The 26013-nt window shown below is 45.5% G+C and overlaps 1 protein-coding gene and 1 pseudogene across 6 annotated transcripts; one reads left to right on the plus strand and one right to left on the minus strand.

The window, feature by feature from the left end:
* LOC112216271 (caspase-9) lies at positions 1-14945 on the minus strand. Of its 6 annotated transcripts, none has more exons than XM_042299584.1 (10): positions 14809-14945; positions 6939-7143; positions 6740-6850; positions 4989-5050; positions 2604-2780; positions 2405-2494; positions 2166-2304; positions 1704-1895; positions 1477-1586; positions 1-1382 (listed from the first exon to the last, which is right to left on the minus strand). In XM_042299584.1, exons 3-10 carry the CDS (start codon positions 6840-6842, stop codon positions 1257-1259), a joined length of 999 nt encoding a protein of 332 aa, XP_042155518.1. In that variant the 5' UTR covers positions 6843-6850; positions 6939-7143; positions 14809-14945; the 3' UTR covers positions 1-1256. The 6 variants fall into 6 exon arrangements, with proteins under 6 accessions (XP_042155518.1, XP_024231908.1, XP_042155517.1 ...); XM_024376140.2 differs by lacking the exon at positions 14809-14945 and adding an exon at positions 7362-7868; XM_042299583.1 differs by lacking the exons at positions 2604-2780; positions 14809-14945 and adding an exon at positions 7362-7868.
* Positions 14946-14962: 17 nt separating this feature from the next.
* On the plus strand, positions 14963-24872 carry LOC112216272 (annotated as a pseudogene).
* Positions 24873-26013: the final 1141 nt, after the last annotated feature.

A 26013-nucleotide genomic window follows, 5' to 3' on the forward strand; every position in this document is an offset into this window, starting at 1 on the left:
TATGGAACAAAAGTTTTATTTAATCCAGATGCCAAATCTGTAGTAAATTGCATTGCACATCCCATGACATTAACACAAACATACAGTACCAGTCAAAAGTTTGGACACACCTACTCATTCAAGGGCTTTTCTTTAGTGTTTTACTATTTTCCACATTGTAGAATAATAGTGAAGACATCACAACTATGAAATAACACATATGGAATCATATAGTAACCAAAACAGTGTTAACAAATCAAAATGTATTTTATATTCTTCAAAGTAGCCACGCTTTGCCTTGATGACAGCATTGTAAATTGTGATCTGTTCTTGGGTTAGAGCTGGCTCCTCTGCTTCTCTTGGATTCAAGAATGGCAAAGGATTATTTGTGTTGCAGGCCTCAGAAACCACAATGCTGTGATTTGGAATATAAATAAAAATAATTCACCATTACAGATTGGTCTTCAAGTTGTCCCTGGAGCTGGCTTGCTTGTGGACCAAGTCAATTGGAATTGTACTGCACAGCTGTGGTCAGACATCTATGATATAAATCAAAAGGATCAGCCCAAAAATATTAAACACTTCTAATATCAATGGATTCCAACCCCTGGAAGTGGGAATTGAGGGACCCAGACGTGGATTTTAGAATTTAGTATCTCTTTCAGGAATTTCCCTTCGCATGTCGAAACATATCAATTTACTTTATAATTATCAAACTCCTGAATCCTGCTTACTGCATTTGAAAGCCACAATGACTCACAGGCACCCCCCCATACAAAAGACATGTTGCAACGGTAACCTTTAAACCTTAAAACAACATTTAAATCGTTTAAAAAACAGTGTACAAATATGACCAGAAAACAATTACACAATACATTTTGGACATCACATTGTTAACCTAAAGTACAGCACAGCCATTCACTAAATATTCACCTGAAACTAATTCACTCAACATGGAAATGACATACTATATACAATTTATTTTCTGGATAATAGTAAGGTCAACAACAGTCCTGATTGATATTTCTCAGAGAGCTTCTCAAGGTAAACCATTGGTTTTTTTCCGCTGCAATTCTTTTGATTTTCACAATGATTTTGCATTCTCAAAAATGTTGAGTGTAAAAACAAGAAATGAAAGAACATTAGAAAAATGTCACCAAAATTACAATCTTGGTACTCTTTGATCACATATCCAAATAAACATTGATAGAGAAAATTCTAATTGTTTTAAAAGGGCACATGAAGAGACAATTTCCTTAGAGTGAAACATTGTGTTGTCATGACACGATTGGTCTCTGGCAGGGCAGGGCTTGGAAGTAGAGAAGTTTGCGTAGAAAGTTAAAGGAACCAGGCATCTGTTTGTAGAGGCCGTTGGCCGTGTATTCTGAAACTTCATGATTTACCTGAACACAAACAACATGGAGGCTTCATAAGAGGATATACTTTAATATCATTAAAAGTAAATACAGCAGTATTTTAAAAAGACAACAAACTCACCATCATTAACATGGTGACCAGGTCATCGGTGGCAGCATTCTCTTCCAACATGTTATCCAGTGTCTCTACATACCAGGAGCCAGCCTGGGTATCTCTCCAGGAGACATAACCTGTACAAGTCACACCGACAAACAGCCATCAGAGCGACAGACACACTAACAACACTTTCTGGGATTGATAACCACAAAGATTGACTGTATTTGACAGAAACACACGCACACACACACCTGGGAAGGTGGAGTAGGACACCAGTATGTCGCTGGCTGTGGGTAGTGTGGCCTTTGCGTCTGGCTCATCAGACTGAGTGCTCAGAGAGTCACTGCTGGAGGACATGGGCATTGCATCTGTCTGGTCACCTGTTCCTCCAATACAAGGCCTCGCCTTGTCAGGAGACACCTCAAAGCCTGTGTCTCTCTCACCTGCCAGTCCACAATGTACAGAACATTATACAAGTTATAACAAATGACTCCAGCCATTCTGGGTTTCCCAAACGAGAATCCTGTGTGAGGACTGACAGAGCGAGACTAGTTCCACTAGCCCCCAAATACTTCCTCCACTGTTGGAGATGTAACCCAGTGTACAGACTATTATTTCAACACCTTCATAACATTGTTGTTACAGTGCTGCAAAAGCAGTAGTAAGTAATAACTAAGCATGAGCAACTATTATAGCTAGTGAAGTTGCCTTACCTCCCCCACAGGCCTGGATGAAGAAGATCTTTGGCTTGCCCTGTAGGGAAAGACAGTTCTGACCGTTCAGGTAGTTGGTAATGTGCTGAACTGGGACATTGGGCCCATCCACTGCACCGGGGAAGCGATTGTTACACACCTGAAAATATGCAATGAAATGGATTAACTTTATTAATCTCCTGAAAGACAAAAATGCTTACACTTTCTATGCATTTGTAAAAGGATAGAAAGAGTCTTACCTCCGTCCCATGTGATAACATGATCACCACACAGCAGTCATACTGTGAATGATCCTTCTTGGACAAAGCTGAAAGCTCCTGCTTTATTTGCTGAAATATAGTGATTAATGTAAGCATTGGATCACTTGGCCAGTTAAACATGAATATTTATAAACTAAACTAGTAGGCTAAACAGGAAGGTAGCTGGGGACATCCTCACCTTTTGTTTCAGGTTTCTTTTGACAAGAACAATAAAGTTCAGAGATTTGAATCTTCTTTCCAGTTTTTCACAGTCTATGTTGGACCCTGTGTGCTTACTCAGCACCGACTTAGGCTCGTAATCGACATTGTTTATGATCAGGCAGTGTCCACAGGGGTTGGCATCCATCTTATAACTCTGAGAGAATATGAAAGTAAAGCATGCAAAGATTCCACAGTATATCCAAACAATCAGGAAACTGGTTGGACTCAAATTTAGACTTGTTGCAATCTTGACTAGGCAAGATATAGAGTATGTGGAAATATCACATTTAAATAAGTATTCAGACACTTTAATCAGTACTTTGTTGAAGTACCTTTGGCAACAATTACAGCCTCGAGTTTTCTTGGGTATGGTGCTACAAGCTTGGCACACCTGTATTTGGTGAGTTTCTCCCATTCTTCTCAGCAGATCCTCTCAAGCTCTGTCAGGTTGGATGGGGAGCGTCGCTGCACAGCTATTTTCATGTCTCTCCGGAGATGTTCGATCGGGTTCAAGTCCAGGTACTGGCTGGGCCACTCAAGGATATTCCGAGACTTGGCCCGAAGCCAATCCTGCGTTGTCTTGGCTGTGTGCTTAGGATTGTTGTCCCGTTGGAAGGTGAACCTTCGCCCCAGTCTGAGGTCCTGAGCACTTTGGAGCAGGTTTTCATCAAGGATCTCTTTGTACTTTGCCCCGTTCATCTTTCCCTTGATCGTGACTAGTCTCCCAGTCCCTGCCGCTGATAAACCTCTCCACAGCATGATGCTGCCATCAACATCCTTCACCGTAGGGATGGTATTAGCCAGGTGATGAGAGGTGACTGGTTTCCTCCAGATGTGACGCTTGGTATTCAGGCCAAAGAGTTCAATCTTGCTTTCATCAGACCTTAATAATCTTTTTTCTCATGGTCTGAGGGTCCTTTAGGTCCTTTTGGCAAACTCCAAGCGGGCTGTCATGTGCCTTTTACTGAGGAATGGCTTCTGTCTGGCCATTCTACCATAAAGGCCTGATTGGTGGAGTGCTGCAGAGACGGTTGTCCTTCTGGAAGGTTCTCCCATCCCCACAGAGGAACTCTAGAGCTCGGTCAGAGTGACCATCGGGATCTTGGTCACCATCCTGACCAAGGCCCTTCTCCCCCGATTGCCTTTCCAAATCATGTCCAATCAATTGAATTTACCACAGGTGAATTGGGTTGTGCCGTGGCGGAGATCTTTGTGGGCTATACTCGGCCTTGTCTCAGGATGGTAAGTTGGTGGTTGAAGATATCCCTCTAGTGGTGTGGGGGCTGTGCTTTGGCAAAGTGGGTGGGGTTATATCCTTGCTGTTTGGCCCTGTCCGGGGGTGTCCTCGGATGGGGCCACAGTGTCTTCTGACCCCTCCTGTCTCAGCCTCCAGTATTTATGCTGCAGTAGTTTATGTGTCGGGGGGCTAGGGTCAGTTTGTTATATCTGGAGTACTTCTCCTGTCCTATTCGGTGTCCTGTGTGAATTTAAGTGTGCTCTCTCTAATTCTCTCTTTCTTGGAGGACCTGAGCCCTAGGACCATGCCTCAGGACTACCTGACATGATGACTCCTTGCTGTCCCCAGTCCACCTGGCCGTGCTGCTGCTCCAGTTTCAACTGTTCTGCCTTATTATTATTGGACCATGCTGGTCATTTATGAACATTTGAACATCTTGGCCATGTTCTGTTATAATCTCCACCCGGCACAGCCAGAAGAGGACTGGCCACCCCACATAGCCTGGTTCCTCTCTAGGTTTCTTCCTAGGTTTTGGCCTTTCTAGGGAGTTTTTCAGAGCCACCGTGCTTCTACACCAGTATTGCTTGCTGTTTGGGGTTTTAGGCTGGGTTTCTGTACAGCACTTTGAGATATCAGCTGATGTACGAAGGGCTATATAAATTAATTTGATTTGATTTGGACTCCAATAAATTTGTAGATGCATCTCAAGGATGATCAATGGAAACAGGGTGCACCTGAGCTCAATTTCGAGTCTCATAGCAAAGGGTCTGAATACCTACACAAATAAGGTATTTCTGTTTTAAATTTTTATAAAATTGCCAAAATTTCTAAAACCTGTTTTCACTTTGTCATTATGGGGTATTGTAGATTGTAGATTGATGAGGACAATTGTTTATCTAATCAATTTTAAATAAGGCTGTAACAGAAAAAAAATGTGGGAAAAGGGAAGGGGTCTGAATACTTTCCAACGCCATGTTTATAGCATATTGTGTGTTATATTATAAGTTCAATTCAATATAACTGAAATACAACAATTCCTTTAGAGAGTACTGTCAAAAACCACAATAGGGAACTGATGCTTACTTTAGCCTACAGTAAATAGAACAAAAAGGCAAGATAACTTACCTGAATACTGTCATGTCTAACTCTTCCTGTTGCCCTGGGTTTTCCAAACTCCCTTTCAGGGGCTGTAATAAGCATGGAATAAACATGGAATAAACATCACCACATTTATACTTGAATATGCAGACTCAAATTCCTTACAGAAAATTGATGTGAACACTTACAGTGGCAAGAAGAAGTGTGTGAACCTTTTGGAATTACTTAGATTTCTGCATAAATGTGTCATCAAATTTGATCTGATCTTCATCTACAACAATAGACAAACGTAGTGTGCTTAAACTAATAACACACAAATGATTGTAATTTTCTTGTCTATATTGAATATATAATTTAAACATTCACAGTGTAGGTTGGGGAAAGTATGTGAACCCCTAGGCTAATGACTTCTCCAAAAGCTAATTAGAGTCAGGAGTTAGCTAAACTGGAATCCAATCAATGAGACGAGATTGGAGATGTTGGTTAGAGCTGCCTTGCCCTATAAAAAACACCCACAAAATTTGAGTTTGCTACTTACGAGAAGCATTGCATGATGTGAACCATGCCTCGGACAAAAGAGATCTCAGTAGACCTAAGATTAAGAATTGTAGAATTACATAAAGTTGGAAAGGGTTACAAAAGTATCTCTAAAAGCCTTGATGTGCATCAGACCACGGAAAGACAAATTGTCTATAAATGGAGAAAGTTCAGCACTGTTGCTACTCTCCCTAGGAGGGGCTGTCCTGCAAAGATGACTGCAAGAACACAGCGCAGAATGCTCAATGAAGTTAAGAGGATTCCTAGAGTGTCAGCTAAAGACTTACAGAAATCTCTGGAACATGCCAACATCTCTGTTGATCAGTTGTCAATACATAAAACACTAAACAAGAATGGTGTTCATGGGAGGACTCCATGGAAGAAGCCACTGCTGTCCAAAAAAAACATTGCTGCACATCTGAAGTTTGCAAAAGTGTACCTGGATGTTCCACAGCGCTATTGGCAAAATATTCTGTGGACAGATGAAACTACAGTTGAGTTGTTTGGAAGGAACACACAATACTATGTGTGGAGAAAAAAAGGCACAGCACAGCACACCAACATCAAAACATCATCCCACCTGTAAAGTATGGTGGAGGGAGCATCATGGTTTGGGGCTGCTTTGCTGCCTCAGGGCCTGGACAGCTTGCTATCATCGACGGAAAATTGAAATCCCAAGTTTATCAAGACATTTTGCAGGAGAATGTTAGGCTATCTACCCGCCAATTGAAGCTCAACAGAAGTTGTGTGATGAAACAGGACAAGAACCCAAAACACAGAAGTAAATCAACAACAGAATGGCTTCAACAGAAGAAAATACGCCTTCTGGAATGGCCCAGTCAGAGTCCTGACCTCAACCCGATTGAGATGCATGACCTCAAGAAAGCAGTTCACACCAGACATCCCAATAATATTGCTGAACTGAAACAGTTTTGTAAAGAGGATTGGTCCAAAATTCCTCCTGATCATTGTGCACGTCTGACCCGCAACTACAGAAAACGTTATTGCTGGCAAAGGAGGGTCAAACAGTTATTAAATTCAAGGGTTCACATACTTTTCCCACCCTGCACTGTGAATGTTTACACAGTGTGTTCAATAAAAACATGAAAACATATAATTGTTTGTGTGTTATTAGTTTAAGCAGACTGTGTTTGTCTATTGTTGTGACCTAGATGAAGATCATATCAAAATGTATGACCAATTTATGCAGAAATCCAGCTATTTCCAAAAGGTTCACATACTTTTTCTTGCCACTGTACATGGAATGGGTGTGGTGGGCATAGGCTTCACTGATTGAGTTGGATAGACAGGGGTTACCACTTGAACAGGCTTGACAGTGTCCATAGGTGAGTCTGTCAAAATAGAGCAGTCCAGGGCAAATATAAGAATTTCAGCAGTATGGACCGATATTGTAATGAATGACTACACATGCCTACTCACAAACTGGTAAAGGCCTAACGACTGGCCGGACATGAACAGGCTGAGGTAGAGGCTGGTTTTGTGGTTCTCCATCCAGTAGGAGCTCTGCTAAACTATGCTGCCCTGTCTCATGAAGGCACTCTATTAAAGCTGGGAACGCCAGACTCCCGCGGGTCTCCAGGTCTCGAACCAACTGCCTGGCCTGGCCTTGTCTGATCCCTGAGCTCTGAAATAGAGGAACAAGGTATGTGCTTTTGAGAACTGAAACAGTGGCATATGACGCATGGTAATAATTCAGGTAACCTGTTCATAGTCTCACACACCAGACTTCGCAGTGCGTAACAACATGGGATGAGAATAGCCTAATCATGATGATGTTTATCATGAATCGGGATTCTTTCAAAACAGACAATAATAGTCAAGAAGCATACCATCACACACTACCTTAATCTCGTCGATCATGTCTTGAGTAAATATTCCTTTTGACAGAAGTCCATGATACATATCTGAAGGGTTCAGGTCTCTCACGAGATTGACCCTATTGCATTGGAGAATCCTTTTGTGTGTCACGAGTCCGACCGAGGGTGTTTCCTTTTCCCGGGCGGGTGGCGCTCGGCGGTCGTCGTCACCGGCCTATTAGCTGCCACTGATTGTTTTTCCTCCCCCTCCTTGTATGTTTAGTGGTAGCACCTGTGTAGGGTTAATTAGTTTGTCTTTATTAGACAGCCGGCCCGCCTGGTTGTTGTGCGGGATTATTTCTATGTAACCTTCGGCTCTGTTGTAGAGGTACGTGTTTTGTGCCTGGCCGTGATTTGTTCCAGTGTATATTTTGATTCCCTGTGTTTGGGAACGTTACTTTTGTGAGCACCCTGTGGTGTGTTAAGCGCTATTAAAAGACGCACAGCATTGAACTCTCTGTTTCCTGCATTTGACTCCACACCCACGACACCCGGAGCATTACAGAATCCCGCACCTATCAAATTGAATGGAGTCAGCAGGAGCAGCAGCCAACCCTCTCCCATCGATGGAGGAACGGGTTCTCCACCACACCACCGTCCTCCATCGGATCGGATCCGCGATGGATCAAGTGATGGAGAGAATGGACAGATGGGAGAGGAGTGGTCTCCTCTCTCCACCTTCGGCACCCACGGTTCCGGACTCTCCATCTCCCGACTCCAGCACCCTCCGTCTGACGCTACCGAAGGCTTATGATGGAGCTGCGGCGGGTTGCCAGGGGTTTCTGCTTCAGATGGAGCTATACCTGGCCACCATCAGACCCACTCCCTCAGGAGCAGAGAGGGTGAGTGTCCTCATCTCCTGCCTCACGGGTCGTGCTCTGGAGTGGGCGAACGCAGTCTGGAATGGCCCAGACTCAGCGGGGAGCACTACCCAGAGTTATCCCGCCGCTTCCGTGCCGTGTTTGATCACCCTCTAGACGGCCGAGCGGTGGGAGAACGACTATTTCATCTCAGGCAGGAGAGGAGGAGCGCCCAGGATTACGCGCTGGAGTTCCGGACCTTGGCAGCCGGATCTGGGTGGAACGACAGGGCCCTCATGGACCACTACAGGTGTAGTCTCCGAGAGGACGTCCGCCGGGAGTTAGCGTGTCGGGACACCACTCTGTCACTGGATCAGCTGATTGACATGTCCATTCGACTGGATAATCTGCTGGCTGCCCGCGGGCGTTCAGAGAGGGTCCTGTGCATTCCACCACCCAGCCCCTCCGCTCCCATTCCGATGGAGTTGGGAGGGGCTGCGCCGAGGGTACCGGAGGAGGAGGCCTTCCCTGCACCAACTGTGGTCGGAGAGGACACACGTCTGATCGGTGCTGGGGGTCCGTCTGGGAGTAGAGATGGCAGGCGGAACGCTTCTCGGTCACCCCAGGTGAGTCAGCATCAAACTCACCCAGAACCCCTTGTTGGCCACATGTTTGTCTTAACCTTTTTCCTTCACTTTTTTCCCTCTTCCCAGCATAGGGCGCTAGTCGATTCAGGCGCAGCTGGGAACTTTATGGATCGCGGACTCGCCCTTAAGTTAGGGGTTCCGCTGGTGCCGATAGATTCTCCCTTCCCCGTGCACTCCCTAGATAGCCGGCCATTAGGGTCAGGGATGGTCAGGGAGACCACGGTCCCACTGGACATGGTGATGCAGGGGAATCATAGGGAGCGTATCAGTTTCTTTATTATTGATTCGCCTGCGTTTCCAGTGGTGCTGGGGACTCCCTGGTTGGCCCGGCACAATCCTAAAATTTCGTGGAGACAGGGGGTTCTCCAGGGGTGGTCAGAGGAGTGTTCTGGAAGGTGTTTGGGAGTTTCCATCGGTGCCACGTCGGTGGAGAGTCCAGACCAGGGTTCCACGGTGTGCATTCCCCCCGAGTATGCCGATTTGGCAATCGCTTTCAGTAAAGTGAAAGCGACTAAATTACCACCTTATCGACCGGGAAGGGATTGTACGATAGATCTCCAGGTAGACGCTGCGCTTCCCAAGAGTCACGTGTACCCGCTGTCCCAGGAGGAGACGTTGGCAATGGAGACATATGTCACGGAGTCGCTGGGACAGGGGTACATTCGGCCCTCCATTTCACCCGTCTCCTCGAGTTTCTTTTTGTGAGGAAAAAGGAGGGAGGTTTGCGTCCGTGTATCGATTATAGAGGTCTAAACGCCATCACAGTGGGGTATAGTTACCCTCTACCTCTCATCGCTACGGCGGTGGAATCGTTCCACGGAGCGCAGTTCTTCACAAAACTGGATCTCAGGAGCGCGTATAGTCTGGTGCGTATTCGGAAGGGAGACGAGTGGAAAACCGCATTTAGTACTACATCAGGCCACTATGAGTACCTCGTCATGCCGTATGGGTTAAAAAATGCTCCAGCCGTTTTTCAATCCTTTGTAGACGAGATTCTCAGGGACCTGTGCGGGCAGGGAGTGGTTGTTTATATCGATGACATTCTGATCTACTCGGCCACTCACACCGCGCATGTGTCTCTGGTGCGCAAAGTGCTTGGTAGACTGCTGGAGCATGACCTATACGTCAAGGCTGAGAAATGCGTGTTCTCTAAACGAGCCATCTCTTTTCTGGGATATCGCATTTCCACCTCGGGGGTAGTGATGGAGGGTGACCGCATTAGTGCCGTGCGTAATTGGCCGACTCCGACCACGGTAAAGGAGGTGCAGCGATTTTTGGGTTTTGCCAACTACTACCGGAGGTTTATCCGGGGTTTTGGCCAGGTAGCGGCTCCCATTACCTCACTGCTGAAGGGGGGCCCGGTGCGTTTGCAGTGGTCAGCAGAGGCGGACGGAGCATTCAACAAGTTGAAGGCGCAGTTCACTGATGCGCCCGTGTTGGCGCATCCGGACCCCTCTCTAGCATTCATAGTGGAGGTGGACGCGTCCGAGGCTGGGGTGGGTGCCGTGCTATCACAGCGCTCGGGTACGCCACCAAAACTCCGCCCCTGCGCTTTCTTCTCAAGGAAGCTCAGCCCAGCGGAGCGTAACTATGATGTGGGGGACCGGGAGTTGCTAGCGGTGGTTAAGGCACTGAAGGTGTGGAGACACTGGCTTGAGGGGGCTAAGCACCCCTTTCTCATCTGGACCGACCACCAGAATCTGGAGTATATTCGGGCAGCTAGGAGACTTAACCCACGTCAGGCAAGGTGGGCCATCTTCTTCACCCGGTTCCGGTTTACTTTGTCTTATAGACCGGGCTCCCAGAACGTAAAGGCTGACGCACTGTCCCGCCTTTACGACACGGAGGATGGGTCCACCGAACCAACTCCCATCCTTCCCGCCTCAAAGTTGGTAGCCCCAGTGGTATGGGAGGTGGACTCGGACATCGAGCGGGCGTTACGGGCTGAACCCGCGCCTCCTCAGTGTCCAGCGGGGCGAAGGTACGTGCCGCTTGGTGTTCGGGACAAACTGATTCGGTGGGCTCACGTCCTACCCTCCTCGGGTCACGAGGACAGTGGGGAGCCTTCGGGGGAGGTATTGGTGGCCTACGTTGGCTAAAGACGTTAAGGGTTATGTCTCCTCCTGTTCAGTGTGCGCTCAGAGTAAGGCTCCTAGGCACCTTCCTAGAGGGAAGCTACAACCCCTCCCCGTTCCACAGCGGCCATGGTCACATCTGTCCATAGATTTCCTGACCGATCTTCCGCCGTCTCAGGGGAACACCACGGTTCTAGTGATTGTGGATCGGTTCTCTAAGTCCTGCCGTCTCCTCCCGTTGCCCGGTATCCCTACAGCCCTACAGACTGCGGAGGCGTTATTCACCCATGTCTTTCGGCACTACGGGGTGCCGGAGGACATCGTTTCTGATCGGGCCCCCAATTCACGTCTCGGGTATGGAGAGCGTTCATGGAACGCTTGGGGGTCTCCGTCAGCCTGACCTCCGGTTATCACCCCGAGAGTAATGGGCAGGTGGAGAGAGTGAACCAGGAGGTGGGTAGGTTTCTGCGGTCGTATTGCCAGGATCGGCCAGGGAGTGGGCACGATACATTCCCTGGGCTGAAATGGCTCAGAACTCACTACGCCACTCCTCTACTAACGTGTCCCCTTTTCAGTGTGTGTTGGGGTACCAGCCGGTCCTGGCACCATGGCATCCGAGCCAGACCGAGGCTCCTGCGGTGGAGGAATGGGTACAGCGCTCCAAGGAGACCTGGAGGGCCGTCCAGGACTCTCTACGACAAGCGAGTGGACGGCAGAAGAGGAGTGCTGACCGCCACCGCAGTGAGGCCCCGTGTTTGTACCGGGGGACAGGGTCTGGCTCTCGACCCGAAACCTACCTCTCCGCTTGCCCTGCCGGAAGCTGGGTCCGCAGTGTGTAGGGCCCTTTAAAGTCCTGAGGAGAATAAACGAGGTGTGTTATCGATTACAACTCCCTTCCTATTATCGTATTAACCCCTCGTTTCATGTGTCTCTCCTCAGGCCGGTGGTGGCTGGTCCCCTGCAGGACAGTGAGGTACCGGAGGTCCCTCCCCCTCTGGACATCGAGGGGACCCCGGCGTACACGATCCGGGCCATTCTGGACTCAAGGCGCCGGGTGAGGGGCCTGCAGTACCTCGTGGACTGGGAGGGGTACGGTCCGGAGGAGAGGTGCTGGGTACCGGTGGGGGACATCTTGGATCCCTCCATGTTGAGGGATTTCCATCGCCTCCATCCGGATCGCCCTGCACTTCGTCCTCCGGGGCGACCTCGAGGCCGGTGTCGGCGCGCTGCGGGAGCCGCGCGTCAGGGGGGGGGTACTGTCACGAGTCCGACCGAGGGTGTTTCCTTGCGGGTGGCGCTCGGCGGTCGTCGTCACCGGCCTATTAGCTGCCACTGATTGTTTTTCCTCCCCCTCATTGTATGTTTAGTGGTAGCACCTGTGTAGGGTTAATTAGTTTGTCTTTATTAGACAGCCGGACCGCCTGGTTGTTGTGCGGGATTATTTCTATGTAACCTTCGGCTCTGTTGTAGAGGTACGTGTTTTGTGCCTGGCCGTGATTTGTTCCAGTGTACATTTTGATTCCCTGTGTTTGGGAACGTTACTTTTGTGAGCACCCTGTGGTGTGTTAAGCGCTATTAAAAGACGCACAGCATTGAACTCTCTGTTTCCTGCATTTGCATTTGAGAAATTACCAAATCAGTTTACAATAAGTGTTTTTAAAACATATGTATTTACAAAGACAGTCCCAGTACTACAAAATATCAATGATCAATACAAACAGCAAACAGGCAGAGAAGAAGATTACTTTATTGTCCAATTGAACGGAAATTCGACTTCCGCTTTATCCCAACCCCTTCAAAAGACTACCCTGCCCTTCTAAGGTCTTCGAAAGCCAAGTCAACAAACAGATTACCGATCATTTTGAATCTCACCATACCTTCTCTGATATGCAATCTGGTTTCAGAGCTGGTCATGGGTGCACCTCAGCCACGCTCAAGGTCCTAAACGGTATCTTAACCGCCATCGATAAGAAACATTACTGTGCAGCCGTATTCATTGATCTGGCCAAGGCTTTCGACTCTGTCAATCACCACCTCCTCATCGGCAGACTCGACAGCCTTGGTTTCTCAAATGATTGCCTCGCCTGGTTCACCAACTACTTCTCTGATAGAGTTCAGTGTGTAAAATCGGAGGGTCTGCTGTCCGGACCTCTGGCAGTCTCTATGGGGGTGCCACAGGGTTCAATTCTTGGACCGACTCTCTTCTCTGTATACATCAATGATGTCACTCTTGCTGCTGGTGAGTCTCTGATCCACCTCTACGCAGACGACACCATTCTGTATACTTCTGGCCCTTCTTTGGACACTGTGTTAACAACCCTCCAGGCAAGCTTCAATGCCATACAAGTCTCCTTCCGTGGCCTCCAATTGCTCTTAAATACAAGTAAAACTAAATGCATGCTCTTCAACCGATCGCTGCCTGCACCTGCCCGCCTGTCCAACATCACTACTCTGGACGGCTCTGACTTAGAATACGTGGACAACTACAAATACCTAGGTGTCTGGTTAGACTGTAAACTCTCCTTCCTGACCCACATCAAACATCTCCAATCCAAAATTAAATCTAGAATTGGCTTCCTATTTTGCAACAAAGCATCCTTCACTCATGCTGCCAAACATACCCTTGTAAAACTGACCATCCTACCAATCCTCGACATCGGCGATGTCATTTACAAAATAGCCTCCAATACCCTACTCAACAAATTGGATGCAGTCTATCACAGTGCAATCCATTTTGTCACCAAAGCCCCATATACTACCCACCATTGCGACCTGTACGCTCTCGTTGCCTGGCCCTCGCTTCATACTCGTCGCCAAACCCACTGGCTCCATGTCATCTACAAGACCCTGCTAGGTAAAGTCCCCCCTTATCTCAGCTCGCCGGTCACCATAGCATCTCCCACCTGTAGCATACGCTCCAGCAGGTATATCTCTCTAGTCACCCCCAAAACCAATTATTTCTTTGGCCGCCTCTCCTTCCAGTTCTCTGCTGCCAATGACTGGAACGAACTACAAAAATCTCTGAAATTGGAAACACTTATCTCCCTCACTAGCTTTAAGCACCAACTGTCAGAGCAGCTCACAGATTACTGCACCTGTACATAGCCCACCTATAATTTAGCCCAAACAACTACCTCTTTCCCTACTGTATTTATTTTATTTATTTTGCTCCTTTGCACACCATTATTTTTATTTCTACTTTGCACATTCTTCCACTGCAAATCAACCATTCCAGTGTTTTACTTGCTATATTGTATTTACTTTGGCCAGGTCGCAATTGTAAATGAGAACTTGTTCTCAACTTGACTACCTGGTTAAATAAAGGTGAAATAAAAAATTAAAAAAGACACACATACATACACAGTTTGGAGTGGAGAGGTCAGAGCAGAGGGCGTGGGGCCCATGGAGCAGCTGGGATATAGGATTACTGCGTGTGCCAACTCACATTCCAACTACTGTTCCCAAGGCAGACCCAGGATTTGAACTTGCTGGCTCATGAAAAATTGTGGAAACCTGCCTAGCTTTAACCATCTAAAAATTATGTTTTGGGACACATTGGTGGGACCAAAAACACATAATTTGAACAATGTTGAGCAGTTATTTCTCAATTCAACTCATTATAAAAGTCACGCTGGTTTGGTTCCTAGAGTAAACGATAAACGGTTTCCGTTGCCAACGCAACGTTTTGTAAGACACAACGTTTTGCAACGGAGTACGACTAATGAATACACCCCAAGCTAGGTAAAGCGTTAAGATACATGTTATTGAAACGATGTAGACCACAGAGAGCTACGCGGAAGTCCTGAGTTTTAAAATACCAAAAATGGCTTATACAGTTGTCGTAAATGGAAATAAATAGAATACACAAACTATAATGACAAGCAGTGGTGATAAATATGTTTTTTTTTTACCAGCTCCGTGTGATCACTCCCCACGCTTCTCTCCCCTCCTTTAATTTTTCAACGACTTCCTTGTTTACATCACACTTCCTCGTGATTGGTGGATTGTAAAAGACTGTAACTCCCACAATGCCTTTGGTGTCTCTGGTCCCCGGTTCGCACTCACTTGATGCAGTCCCAGCAGGTTATCATTTAAGGAGAGAGATAACAGTAGAGAGCTCAGATGATGCTACAAACTACACATTGTCCATGCTTTCCTTTCGCAGCTAAACAGTGACAATGTTGAGGAATGTGGCAGAAGAACAGTTGATCCAGACAGATGCTTGAGGTCCAGACAGATGCATGGTATTCAACAAGCTAATCTGGATAGCTAACTAGCTAGGTTAGCTATCCATCTATTCTAAATTGATTGCAAGGCAAGGTGGTGAATTCAAGTCAATGGCAATTTAATGAATTTTTTCTGTTTTGTAACTTACATGTGGCAATTATAATGGTATTGCCTACTAACGGCTGTGTTTAGACGGTTATCTAGTTGGATCTGTATATGTTTCAAATCTTCCCTTTACCAATGCAGATTAATTTACCTACGCATCCCGTCAGACATATGTGTTCACCCTGACTGTTGTTGTTGCTTTCCCGACAGAGAACATGGCAAGAAGAACAAGGATGTGTTTGGCATTTCCTGATATAGTGGTTGTCTGTCTGCTTCTTCTGGTTCGCTTAGTGGAGACAGCCAATGAAGTAGACCCATACAATATTCTTGGAGTGACCAAAAGTGCAAGCCAAACTGAAATCAAGGAAGTGTACAAGCGCCTAATTAGAGAATGGTAAGAACATGACTTACTCTTTCTGTTCTGGGTGTCAGAACTCATATATTTAGCACTAGACTATTGACTGTTTACAACAATGAATGGCCCATTGATGCATTGTCTTTCCTTTATTTCTGTAAGGCATCCTGATAAAAACAAAAATGAAGGCGCTGAAGATCTGTTCATCAAGATTACCAAATCTTATGAGGTAAGAGTGAATCCAATTTTCACCAGCATCAAAACTTCAGCAGCCTATTGTTACTTTCTTTTTACGTGAGTTTATTTAGTCAATATTTTATTAATTTTCTTAAAAATGCATTGTTGGTCAAGGGCTTGTAAGTATGCATTTCACGGTAAGGTCTACACCTGTTGTATTCAGCGCAAGTGACAAATAAAATTTGATTTGAAATGCATTATTCAGAAGGGAATGCCCCACCCTCTGGTAACAATATCCATGTGCTTTCTACCCAAACTCTTTAAGATCTTATCCAACAAGGAGAAAAGGGCCAACTATGACCGGTATGGACAGACTGATGACACCCAGCCGTATGGTCATGGTCACTACGGTCATGGTCATGACCAATTCTACTTCGATGAGTCCTTCTTCCACTTCCCCTTCAGCAACAAGGGCAGCCAGGAGTTGCTGACTTGCTGACAGCAAGTACTCTCTGCGCTTCAACCAGTATGTGAATGACGTGGTGCCAGACAGCTTCAAAAGACCGTACCTGATCAAAATCACCTCCGACTGGTGCTTCAGCTGTATCCACATTGAGCCAGTCTGGAAAGAGGTTGTTCTGGAGCTGGAGGCCTTGGGTAGGAAATGACGAAATGAATTACACAAATGAAAGTTACTCAACGACTTCACCGTCCATATGACATAATATTACGTTCTAGTAATTTAGCAGACACCATTATCCAGAGCAACATGCATTCAGTGCATTCAACTAAAGTAGGTACAATAACCATAGTGAGTCTTTGTATGGCTGATTATGTGTGGTATGTGTTAGGTGTGGGGATTGGTGTGGTGGACGTTGGTTATGAGAGACGTCTGGCCAATCACCTCGGTGCTCACCGTACCCCGTCCATACTCGGTGTCATCAACGGGAAAGTGACCTTCTTCCACTACGCTGTGGTAAAGGAGCACCTGAGGCAGTTTGTGGAGGACCTGCTCCCTCAGAGACTGGTTGAGAAGGTAAATAACAACAGCAGCAGCAAATATGATTTTGCAAATTCACAATAATTTTTGTTGTGTGTATATGTTTCAGGTTACAGACAGGAATGACCTTCAATTCCTGAACAGCTGGCATGAGCAGAACAAGCCGCACTTGCTTCTGTTTGACCAAGTGCCTGTAGTCCCACTCTTGTACAAGGTAAGCCATTGTCTAGACTAGTCAGTCTGGCATCAGTTTAAACTACCTCTGAGAGAGCTGGTCTGACTATCACTTATTGACTTCCTCCTGGAACAAAGGTCATCGACAACTGCTTTCTGATACTTGCTTCCAGGTTTTTTTTCTCATCTTCCGTAGCTGACTGCGTTCGCCTATAAGGATTATATTCAGTTTGGGTACATGGACCAGGGTCTCTCAGATACTCCCAACCTACTGAAACAGATCAACATTAACACCTATGCCCCCACCATGCTGGTCTTTAAGGAGAGTATAGACAGGCCTGCAGACATTATACAGGTAGTTACTAGACAGTTAACTAGATTTGACTACTTTTCCACCAGACAGGTTAATTTAATTGTTAAATAGCATTTGAATACCCGAGTAGCATCTGTATTACTGATGTTTATTGATTATATTTAGAGATGCTGTTTTTGTTGAGGTGACAATTGTTAATTCAGCTGATTAGATACAGGGCATTTGATTAATATCTCCATGTTGTTGTTCTCTTCTTCTAGGCTAAAGGAATGAAAAAACAAGTCATTGATGAATTCATATTGAACAACAAGTTTCTCCTTGTCCATCGACTGGTGAACCAGAAACTGTTTGATGAGCATTGTCCTGTGAAGCAGCTCCACCGACGCAGAACGTAACATACTGATGCCCTTTGTGTTGTTCCGGCGCCGACAGAGATGGCCGCCTCGCTTCGCGTTCCTAGGAAACTATGCAGTTTTTTGTTTTTTTACGTGTTATTTCTTACACTAGTACCCCAGGTCATCTTAGGTTTCATTACATACAGCCGAGAAGAACTACTGAATATAAGATCAGCGTCAACTCACCATCAGTATGACCAAGAATATGTTTTTCGCGATGCGGATCCTGTGTTCTGCCTTACAACCAGTGTAACGGAGTGGATCACATGCAGCGACCAAAAAAAAAAACGACTCAGAAAAAGAGGGAAACGAAGCGGTCTTCTGGTCAGACTCCGGAGACGGGCACATCGTGCACCACTCCCTAGCATTCTTCTTGCCAATGTCCAGTCTCTTGACAACAAGGTTGATGAAATCCGAGCAAGGGTAGCATTCCAGAGGGACATCAGAGACTGTAACGTTCTCTGCTTCACGGAAATATGGCTCACTGGAGAGACGCAATCCGAAGCGGTGCAGCCAGCGGGTTTCTCCACGCATCGCGCCGACAGAAACAAACATCTTTCTGGTAAGAAGACGGGCGGGGGCGTATGCCTTATGGCCAACGTGACATGGTGTGATGAAAGAAACATACAGGAACTCAAATCCTTCTGTTCACCTGATTTAGAATTCCTCACAATCAAATGTAGACCGCATTATCTACCAAGAGAATTCTCTTCGATTATAATCACAGCCGTATATATTCCCCCAAGCAGACACATCGATGGCTCTGAACGAACTTTATTTAACTCTCTGCAAACTGGAAATGATTTATCCGGAGGCTGCATTCATTGTAGCTGGGGATTTTAACAAGGCTAATCTGAAAACAAGACTCCCTAAATTTTATCAGCATATCGATTGCGCAACCAGGGGTGGAAAGACCCTGGATCATTGTTACTCTAACTTCCGCGACGCATATAAGGCCCTGCCCCGCCCCCTTTCGGAAAAGCTGACCACGACTCCATTTTGTTGATCCCTGCCTACAGACAGAAACTAAAACAAGAAGCTCCCACGCTGAGGTCTGTCCAACGCTGGTCCGACCAAGCTGACTCCACACTCCAAGACTGCTTCCATCACGTGGACTGGGAGATGTTTCGTATTGCGTCAGACAACAAAATTGACGAATACGCTGATACGGTGTGCGAGTTCATTAGAACGTGCGTTGAAGATGTCGTTCCCATAGCAACGATTAAAACATTCCCTAACCAGAAACCGTGGATTGATGGCAGCATTCGTGTGAAACTGAAGGCACGAACCACTGCTTTTAATCAGGGCAAGGTGTCTGGTAACATGACTGAATACAAACAGTGCAGCTATTCCCTCCGCAAGGCTATCAAACAAGCTAAGTGCCAGTACAGAGACAAAGTAGAATCTCAATTCAACGGCTCAGACACAAGAGGCATGTGGCAGGGTCTACAGTCAATCACGGACTACAGGAAGAAACCCAGCCCAGTCACGGACCAGGATGTCTTGCTCCCAGGCAGACTAAATAACTTTTTTGCCCGCTTTGAGGACAATACAGTGCCACTGACACGGCCTGCAATGGAAACATGCGGTCTCTCCTTCACTGCAGCTGAAGTGAGTAAGACATTTAAACGTGTTAACCCTCGCAAGGCTGCAGGCCCAGACGGCATCCCCAGCCGCGCCCTCAGAGCATGCGCAGACCAGCTGGCCGGTTTGTTTACGGACATATTCAATCAATCCCTATACCAGTCTGCTGTTCCCACATGCTTCAAGAGGGCCACCATTGTTCCTGTTCCCAAGAAAGCTAAGGTAACTGAGCTAAACGACTACCGCCCCGTAGCACTCACATCCGTCATCATGAAGTGCTTTGAGAGACTAGTCAAGGACCATATCACCTCCACCCTACCTGACACCCTTGACCCACTCCAATTTGCTTACCACCCAAATAGGTCCACAGACGATGCAATCTCAACCACACTGCACACTGCCCTAACCCATCTGGACAAGAGGAATACCTCTGTGAGAATGCTGTTCATCGACTACAGCTCGGCATTCAACACCATAGTACCCTCCAAGCTCGTCATCAAGCTCGAGACCCTGGGTCTCGACCCCGCCCTGTGCAACTGGGTACTGGACTTCCTGACGGGCCGCCCCCAGGTGGTGAGGGTAGGCAACAACATCTCCTCCCCGCTGATCCTCAACACTGGGGCCCCACAAGGGTGCGTTCTGAGCCCTCTCCTGTACTCCCTGTTCACCCACGACTGCGTGGCCATGCACGCCTCAACTCAATCATCAAGTTTGCGGACGACACAACAGTGGTAGGCTTGATTACCAACAACGACGAGATGGCCTACAGGGAGGAGGTGAGGGCCCTCGGAGTGTGGTGTCAGGAAAATAACCTCACACTCAACGTCAACAAAACTAAGGAGATGATTGTGGACTTCAGGAAACAGCAGAGGGAACACCCCCATCCACATCGATGGAACAGTAGTGGAGAGGGTAGCAAGTTTTAAGTTCCTCGGCATACACATCACAGACAAACTGAATTGGTCCACTCACACAGACAGCATCGTGAGGAAGGCGCAGCAGCGCCTCTTCAACCTCAGGAGGCTGAAGAAATTCGGCTTGTCACCAAAAGCACTCACAAACTTCTACAGATGCACAATCGAGAGCATCCTGGCGGGCTGTATCACCGCCTGGTATGGCAACTGCACCGCCCTCAACCGTAAGGCTCTCCAGAGGGTAGTGAGGTCTGCACAACGCATCACCGGGGGCAAACTACCTGCCCTCCAGGACACCTACACCACCCGATGCTACAGGAAGGCCATAAAGATCATCAAGGACATCAACCACTGCCTGTTCACCCCGCTGTCATCCAGAAGGCGAGGTCAGTACAGGTGCATCAAAGCTGGGACCGAGAGACTGAAAAACAGCTTCTATCTCAAGGCCATCAGACTGTTAAACAGCCACCACTAACATTGAGTGGCTACTGCCAACACACTGTCAATGACACTGACTCTACTCCAGCCACTTTAATCATGGGAATTGATGGGAAATGATGTAAATATATCTCTAGCCACTTTAAACAATGCTACCTTATATAATGTTACTTACCCTACATTGTTCATCTCATATGCATACGTTGATACTGTACTCTATATCATCGACTGCATCCTTATGTAATACATGTATCACTAGCCACTTTAACTATGCCACTTGGTTTACATACTTATCTCATATGTATATACTGTACTCGATATCATCTACTGTATCTTGCCTATGCTGCTCTGTACCATCACTCATTCATATATCCTTATGTACATATTCTTTATCCCCTTACACTGTGTATAAGACAGTAGTTTTTTTGGAATTGTTAGTTAGATTACTTGCTCGTTATTACTGCATTGTCGGAACTAGAAGCACAAGCATTTCGCTACACTCGCATTAACATCTGCTAACCATGTGTATGTGACAAATAAAATTTGATTTGATTTGATTTGAACTTACAATTTATTTGTGAACATACAATTTCTGCACAGCCAGGTGACATGATTGATTATTTTACTTCTATAATTGAGGTATACACATTTGTGTGTCATGCGGCACAGTAGAAGATTCAGCACACGCTAAAGGTTTTAGTGCTGCAGAACAAACACTAATGTCCCCAAACATCTGCCTTTCAGGTACTGTGTCCTGCTGATCAATGGTGATGAGGAGTCCTATACCATAGGAAACCAGGCCTTCATCTCATTTGCCTATACCAACACTCAGGAGGTGGTGAGATTTGCCTATGCCTACCAAAGACTGCAACAACCACTGTGTGATACTCTGCTGAAGACCAAGGACAGTACACAGCCACCACAGGTACATTTATGCCATATTGAACATTGACCTTTGTTAATGTGCTCTCCTTGGATTTTTTTGAGAGCTTCTGGTAGAAGTGTCTGTATAATGAGCCACATACACACACACCTCTCTCTATTATACTTTATAAAAATGTAAAATCACCTTTCCCCAATACTATAAGCTCATGTGGAAGTGTGTTCATGTGTGCCTGCATGTGCTCGCTCCGCAGGTGTTCATCCTGGAGCATCGTAACGCGGCAGGAAGGGTCCTGTACAAGGAGGTGGCGGGCGGTTGGAATGGAACCGATAAGAATAAACAACGTCTCTTGGATGAGCTGCAGAGGCTGCAGAAAGACCCCTCCATCCTCAACCAAGACACAATTCTGCCGGAGCTCAACAATGAGTTTGCCTCTGTGGGTTGAGTTCCTCACTACTGAAAAGTACTGTATGTAAAAGAACAAGGCTGCCCTACTTTATTATCTCTGAAGAGCAAGGATAATGATGTGGTAATTAGTACTGTGTCCAGAAATAAGATACTTGTTGGAATGTTCTTTTGTAGGATTCCAAACCTTTTATGATGGGTAATGCAGTACAATCATGTAAGTGTGTTGTTCATCAGTTAATGACTAGCCAGTAAATATGTTTTAAATTCCAGATGTTTCTCATTCGATGGATCTATACAGCTTATGATTACCTCACTGAAATCATTGATGATATTATTCACAATAATTGGTAAGTTAACTCTTATTCTCGATGTTAGGTAACAACATATGGAGATGTGGACATAATAAAATGGCCCATGCCAATTCAACAGATCTTTCAAATAATGATAGTTCTTCAGTTGTTTGCTTGATGTTTTAGTCAAGAACTGCTTATGAGTGTTATAATCAAGATTAGTGTTAACACAGTTTGTCACTAACCCCCTTGTATTTAGATATATCTGTAATATGTTTCTGCAGGCGTGAGATGATGCCCCTCCTGTCGTTAATATTCTCTGCCTTATTCATCCTGTTTGGAACTGTGGTGGTTCAGGCTTTCAGGTAAGATGGAGAACCAGTGATTCTGCGACTCAAACGTATTTCCTTGGGGGAAACTGCTTGTTCAGATTTATCGTTCTGCTTTGTGTGATTTCAGTGACTCTAGTGAAGACGGCAAATCCAAACCGAAGGCAAAAGACGGAGCTAAGGCAGAAAATGGATCACCGGGTAGCAGCAGCACCTCAAGGCAAGACATTTTCAGCTTCAGTGAAAATATTTAAGCGGTGACTGAAATATATATATATTTTAGCTCTGACATATTTTAGGGATTGTAGTTATCTTTTCAGTGATGTCGATGCAATAAATACAATTGAGTGGTTCTATGCTTATCATGTTTTTGTAATTTATAGTCGCCCACTGAAGAAAAACTTTGTGGAGGTGACGGAGCTGACCGACATCACGTACACCAGTAACCTGGTGAAGCTGAGACCAGGCCACATGAACGTGGTGCTGGTGCTCACTGACGCCTCCAAGAACGTCCTGCTCAGCAAGTTTGCCAAAGAGGTCTACTCTTTCACTGGGTGAGCGCATGATCCCACATGGTCTGGTGTTTTGAGGGCACCGTATAGCTCCGCATTGACATGATTGGTTGACAGTAGGTGGGGGCGGGAGGTCCTGTATAAATACAAACTCGCTTCCTTGACAACTTCCTTCACAATAGCTCTGCGAAGGGCAAGAAGTATGAATATCCTGACTTCTGCAGAGGCAGTATTGCAGTAAATGCTGTATGGCCACTGCAGATGTCGGATTGACCATGCAGCTCCATTTAGGGGTGTTTTTATGCACGACATGAAGCGGAGTGCCTGGATACAGCCCTTAACCGTGGTTTATGGGCCATATACCACAAATCCCTGAGGTGCCTTATTGCTATTATAAACAGTTTACTTACATAAATAGAACGATAAACAAGTATTTTTGGGCCATACACGTGGTATATTGTCTGATAGACACACGGCTGAAATGTTGTTTCAGCCAATCAACATCCAGGACCCAAACTACCCTCTTTGTAATGGTGTATATAGTGATACATAGCATTGTACATATAACATGAGTGTTCATATGTGAGTGTTGTGGAAAGCTGCCTCTTTGGGGGGTTGGCAGAATCCAGCAGTTATAACATATTTATAACCAACCTATCATATCCTTTCTTTTTGCCCCTAGGAGCCTGACGCTCCACTTTTCCTTCTTGAACGTGGACAAGCACAGTGCATGGGTGGAGATGCTGCTGGAGTTCGCCCAGGATACCATGCAGATAGACACTGACGAGGACGATGGCGCCCGCCACAAGATAGACTACACGGGCTACATCCTGGCACTCAACGGCCATAAGAAGTACCTCTGCCTCTTCAGGCCTGTCTACACCGGGGAGGAAGGACCTGGGGGCGCCACTGGGGGAGGGAGAAGGTCTGGGTCCAGAGAGGACCACCCACCACGCAGGTCTGTGCCCAGGTCCCACTCCACTGCCACACTGCAGATCCACCACAAACTGGACCACCTGGGGCTGTGGATGGAGAGGCTGATGGAGGGAACCCCTCACAGGTACTACATCCCTGCCTGGCCTGGCCTGGAGAAGATCACCGACCCCAAATAGGGGGGGGGGGTCAGGATTCAGGCCTAAATAGACACATACCAAAGCTACCTGTGTCTAAAAGCCAAGATTCCAAGGTGTCCTCATGGCAATGTATTCAGGGGGAGGTTAATGTATGTTTTGAGTGCATGCACTGGGACATAGTTTGAAGAAATGACTTTCAATAGTGAAGTTGGCTTGACTCATTGAGACAGCTGGACTACATTCATCTGCCATCTCATGTTCTGCTGGAGTTAGCTAGAGCTGTCTTTTTTTGCACTTCGGATATTTATTTCTTACAGAAGTACTTTAAAGTAGGATCGATAGAGGGAGGGTACAGAATATAGTAGATCTAAAAGCAACAACCGTTGAACAATTCCTAGATCACTTACCTTTTGGGATCCCTTCCTCTGCATGCTCAATGGTGATTGGTCAATTCTGTGAATAGAGACGCATGTCTCTACTAGATCTATTTTGTTCACCATTTTGATCGTTTCCTGAACTTAAGGCTTATTATTGTGCAATATATAATGGAACTATAATGCCTTCCATTTCCCCTGGCAGCTAATATTACATGTTTATCCTTCTTCATGTAGACATAGGCTAATATTGAAAAATCTACACAACGTTATTATTGTGCTGTTTGTTACATGACCAATTGCAAGCTTTTTACATTAGTCTATTTGACTTTTTATTCTATTTTTTACATCACATAGCCAGTGGCTTCAGTGGGCTCAGTTGGTAAAGCTTGCAATGCCAGGGAACCACTACGAAAAATGTATGCAATCACTACTGTAAGTCGCTCTGGAGAAGGGCGTCTGCTAAATGACTAAAGTGTATGTTGGACGACATTTCATGTGATCTATTTTAGAATAGATAAGGGCAGAGCAAATGCAAATTAAAAAACAATAACTGTGCTTAACCCAATTTATAAGCATTAAACTCTGATATTGTCGTCATGACAATAGTGTAGTTATATTTGGGAAATGTAAATGCTGTACATATTCTACCTTCTACCATGTTATCTGTACATATTCTACCTTCTACCATGTTATCTGTACATATTCTACCTTCTACCATGTTATCTGTACATATTCTACCTTCTACCATGTTATCTGTACATATTCTACCTTCTACCATGTTATCTGTACATATTCTACCATGTTATCTGTACATATTCTACCTTCTACCATGTTATCTGTACATATTCTACCTTCTACCATGTTATCTGTACATATTCTACCTTCTACCATGTTATCTGTACATATTCTACCTTCTACCATGTTATCTGTACATATTCTACCTTCTACCATGTTATCTGTACATATTCTACCTTCTACCATGTTATCTACATGTTCTACCTTCTACCATGTTATCTGTACATATTCTACCATGTTATCTGTACATATTCTACCATGTTATCTGTACATATTCTATGTTATCTGTACATATTCTACCATGTTATCTGTACATATTCTACCTTCTACCATGTTATCTGTACATATTCTACCTTCTACCATGTTATCTGTACATATTCTACCATGTTATCTGTACATATTCTACCTTCTACCATGTTATCTGTACATATTCTACCTTCTACCATGTTATCTGTACATATTCTACCTTCTACCATGTTATCTGTACATATTCTACCATGTTATCTGTACATATTCTACCATGTTATCTGTACATATTCTACCTTCTACCATGTTATCTGTACATATTCTACCTTCTACCATGTTATCTGTACATATTCTACCTTCTACCATGTTATCTACATGTTCTACCTTCTACCATGTTATCTGTACATATTCTACCATGTTATCTGTACATATTCTACCTTCTACCATGTTATCTGTACATAGTCTACCTTCCACCATGTTATCTGTACATATATTAACATCATACTATAATTTTATAAAAA

The sequence above is a fragment of the Oncorhynchus tshawytscha genome, linkage group LG16, assembly GCF_018296145.1.
Source record: "Oncorhynchus tshawytscha isolate Ot180627B linkage group LG16, Otsh_v2.0, whole genome shotgun sequence".
Lineage (NCBI taxonomy): Eukaryota > Metazoa > Chordata > Actinopteri > Salmoniformes > Salmonidae > Oncorhynchus > Oncorhynchus tshawytscha.

Bases quoted from the DNA above. Each gene is read 5' to 3' on its own strand.
- LOC112216271 (XM_024376140.2), bottom strand. From the start codon at position 7,421: ATGTATCATGGACTTCTGTCAAAAGGAATATTTACTCAAGACATGATC. The intron at 1,896-2,165 runs GTAAGGCAACTT...GTGGACTGGCAG, and splicing joins CATCCAGGCCTGTGGGGGAG to GTGAGAGAGACACAGGCTTT. The intron at 1,383-1,476 runs GTGAGTTTGTTG...GTTTGTGTTCAG, and splicing joins TGGTCACCATGTTAATGATG to GTAAATCATGAAGTTTCAGA.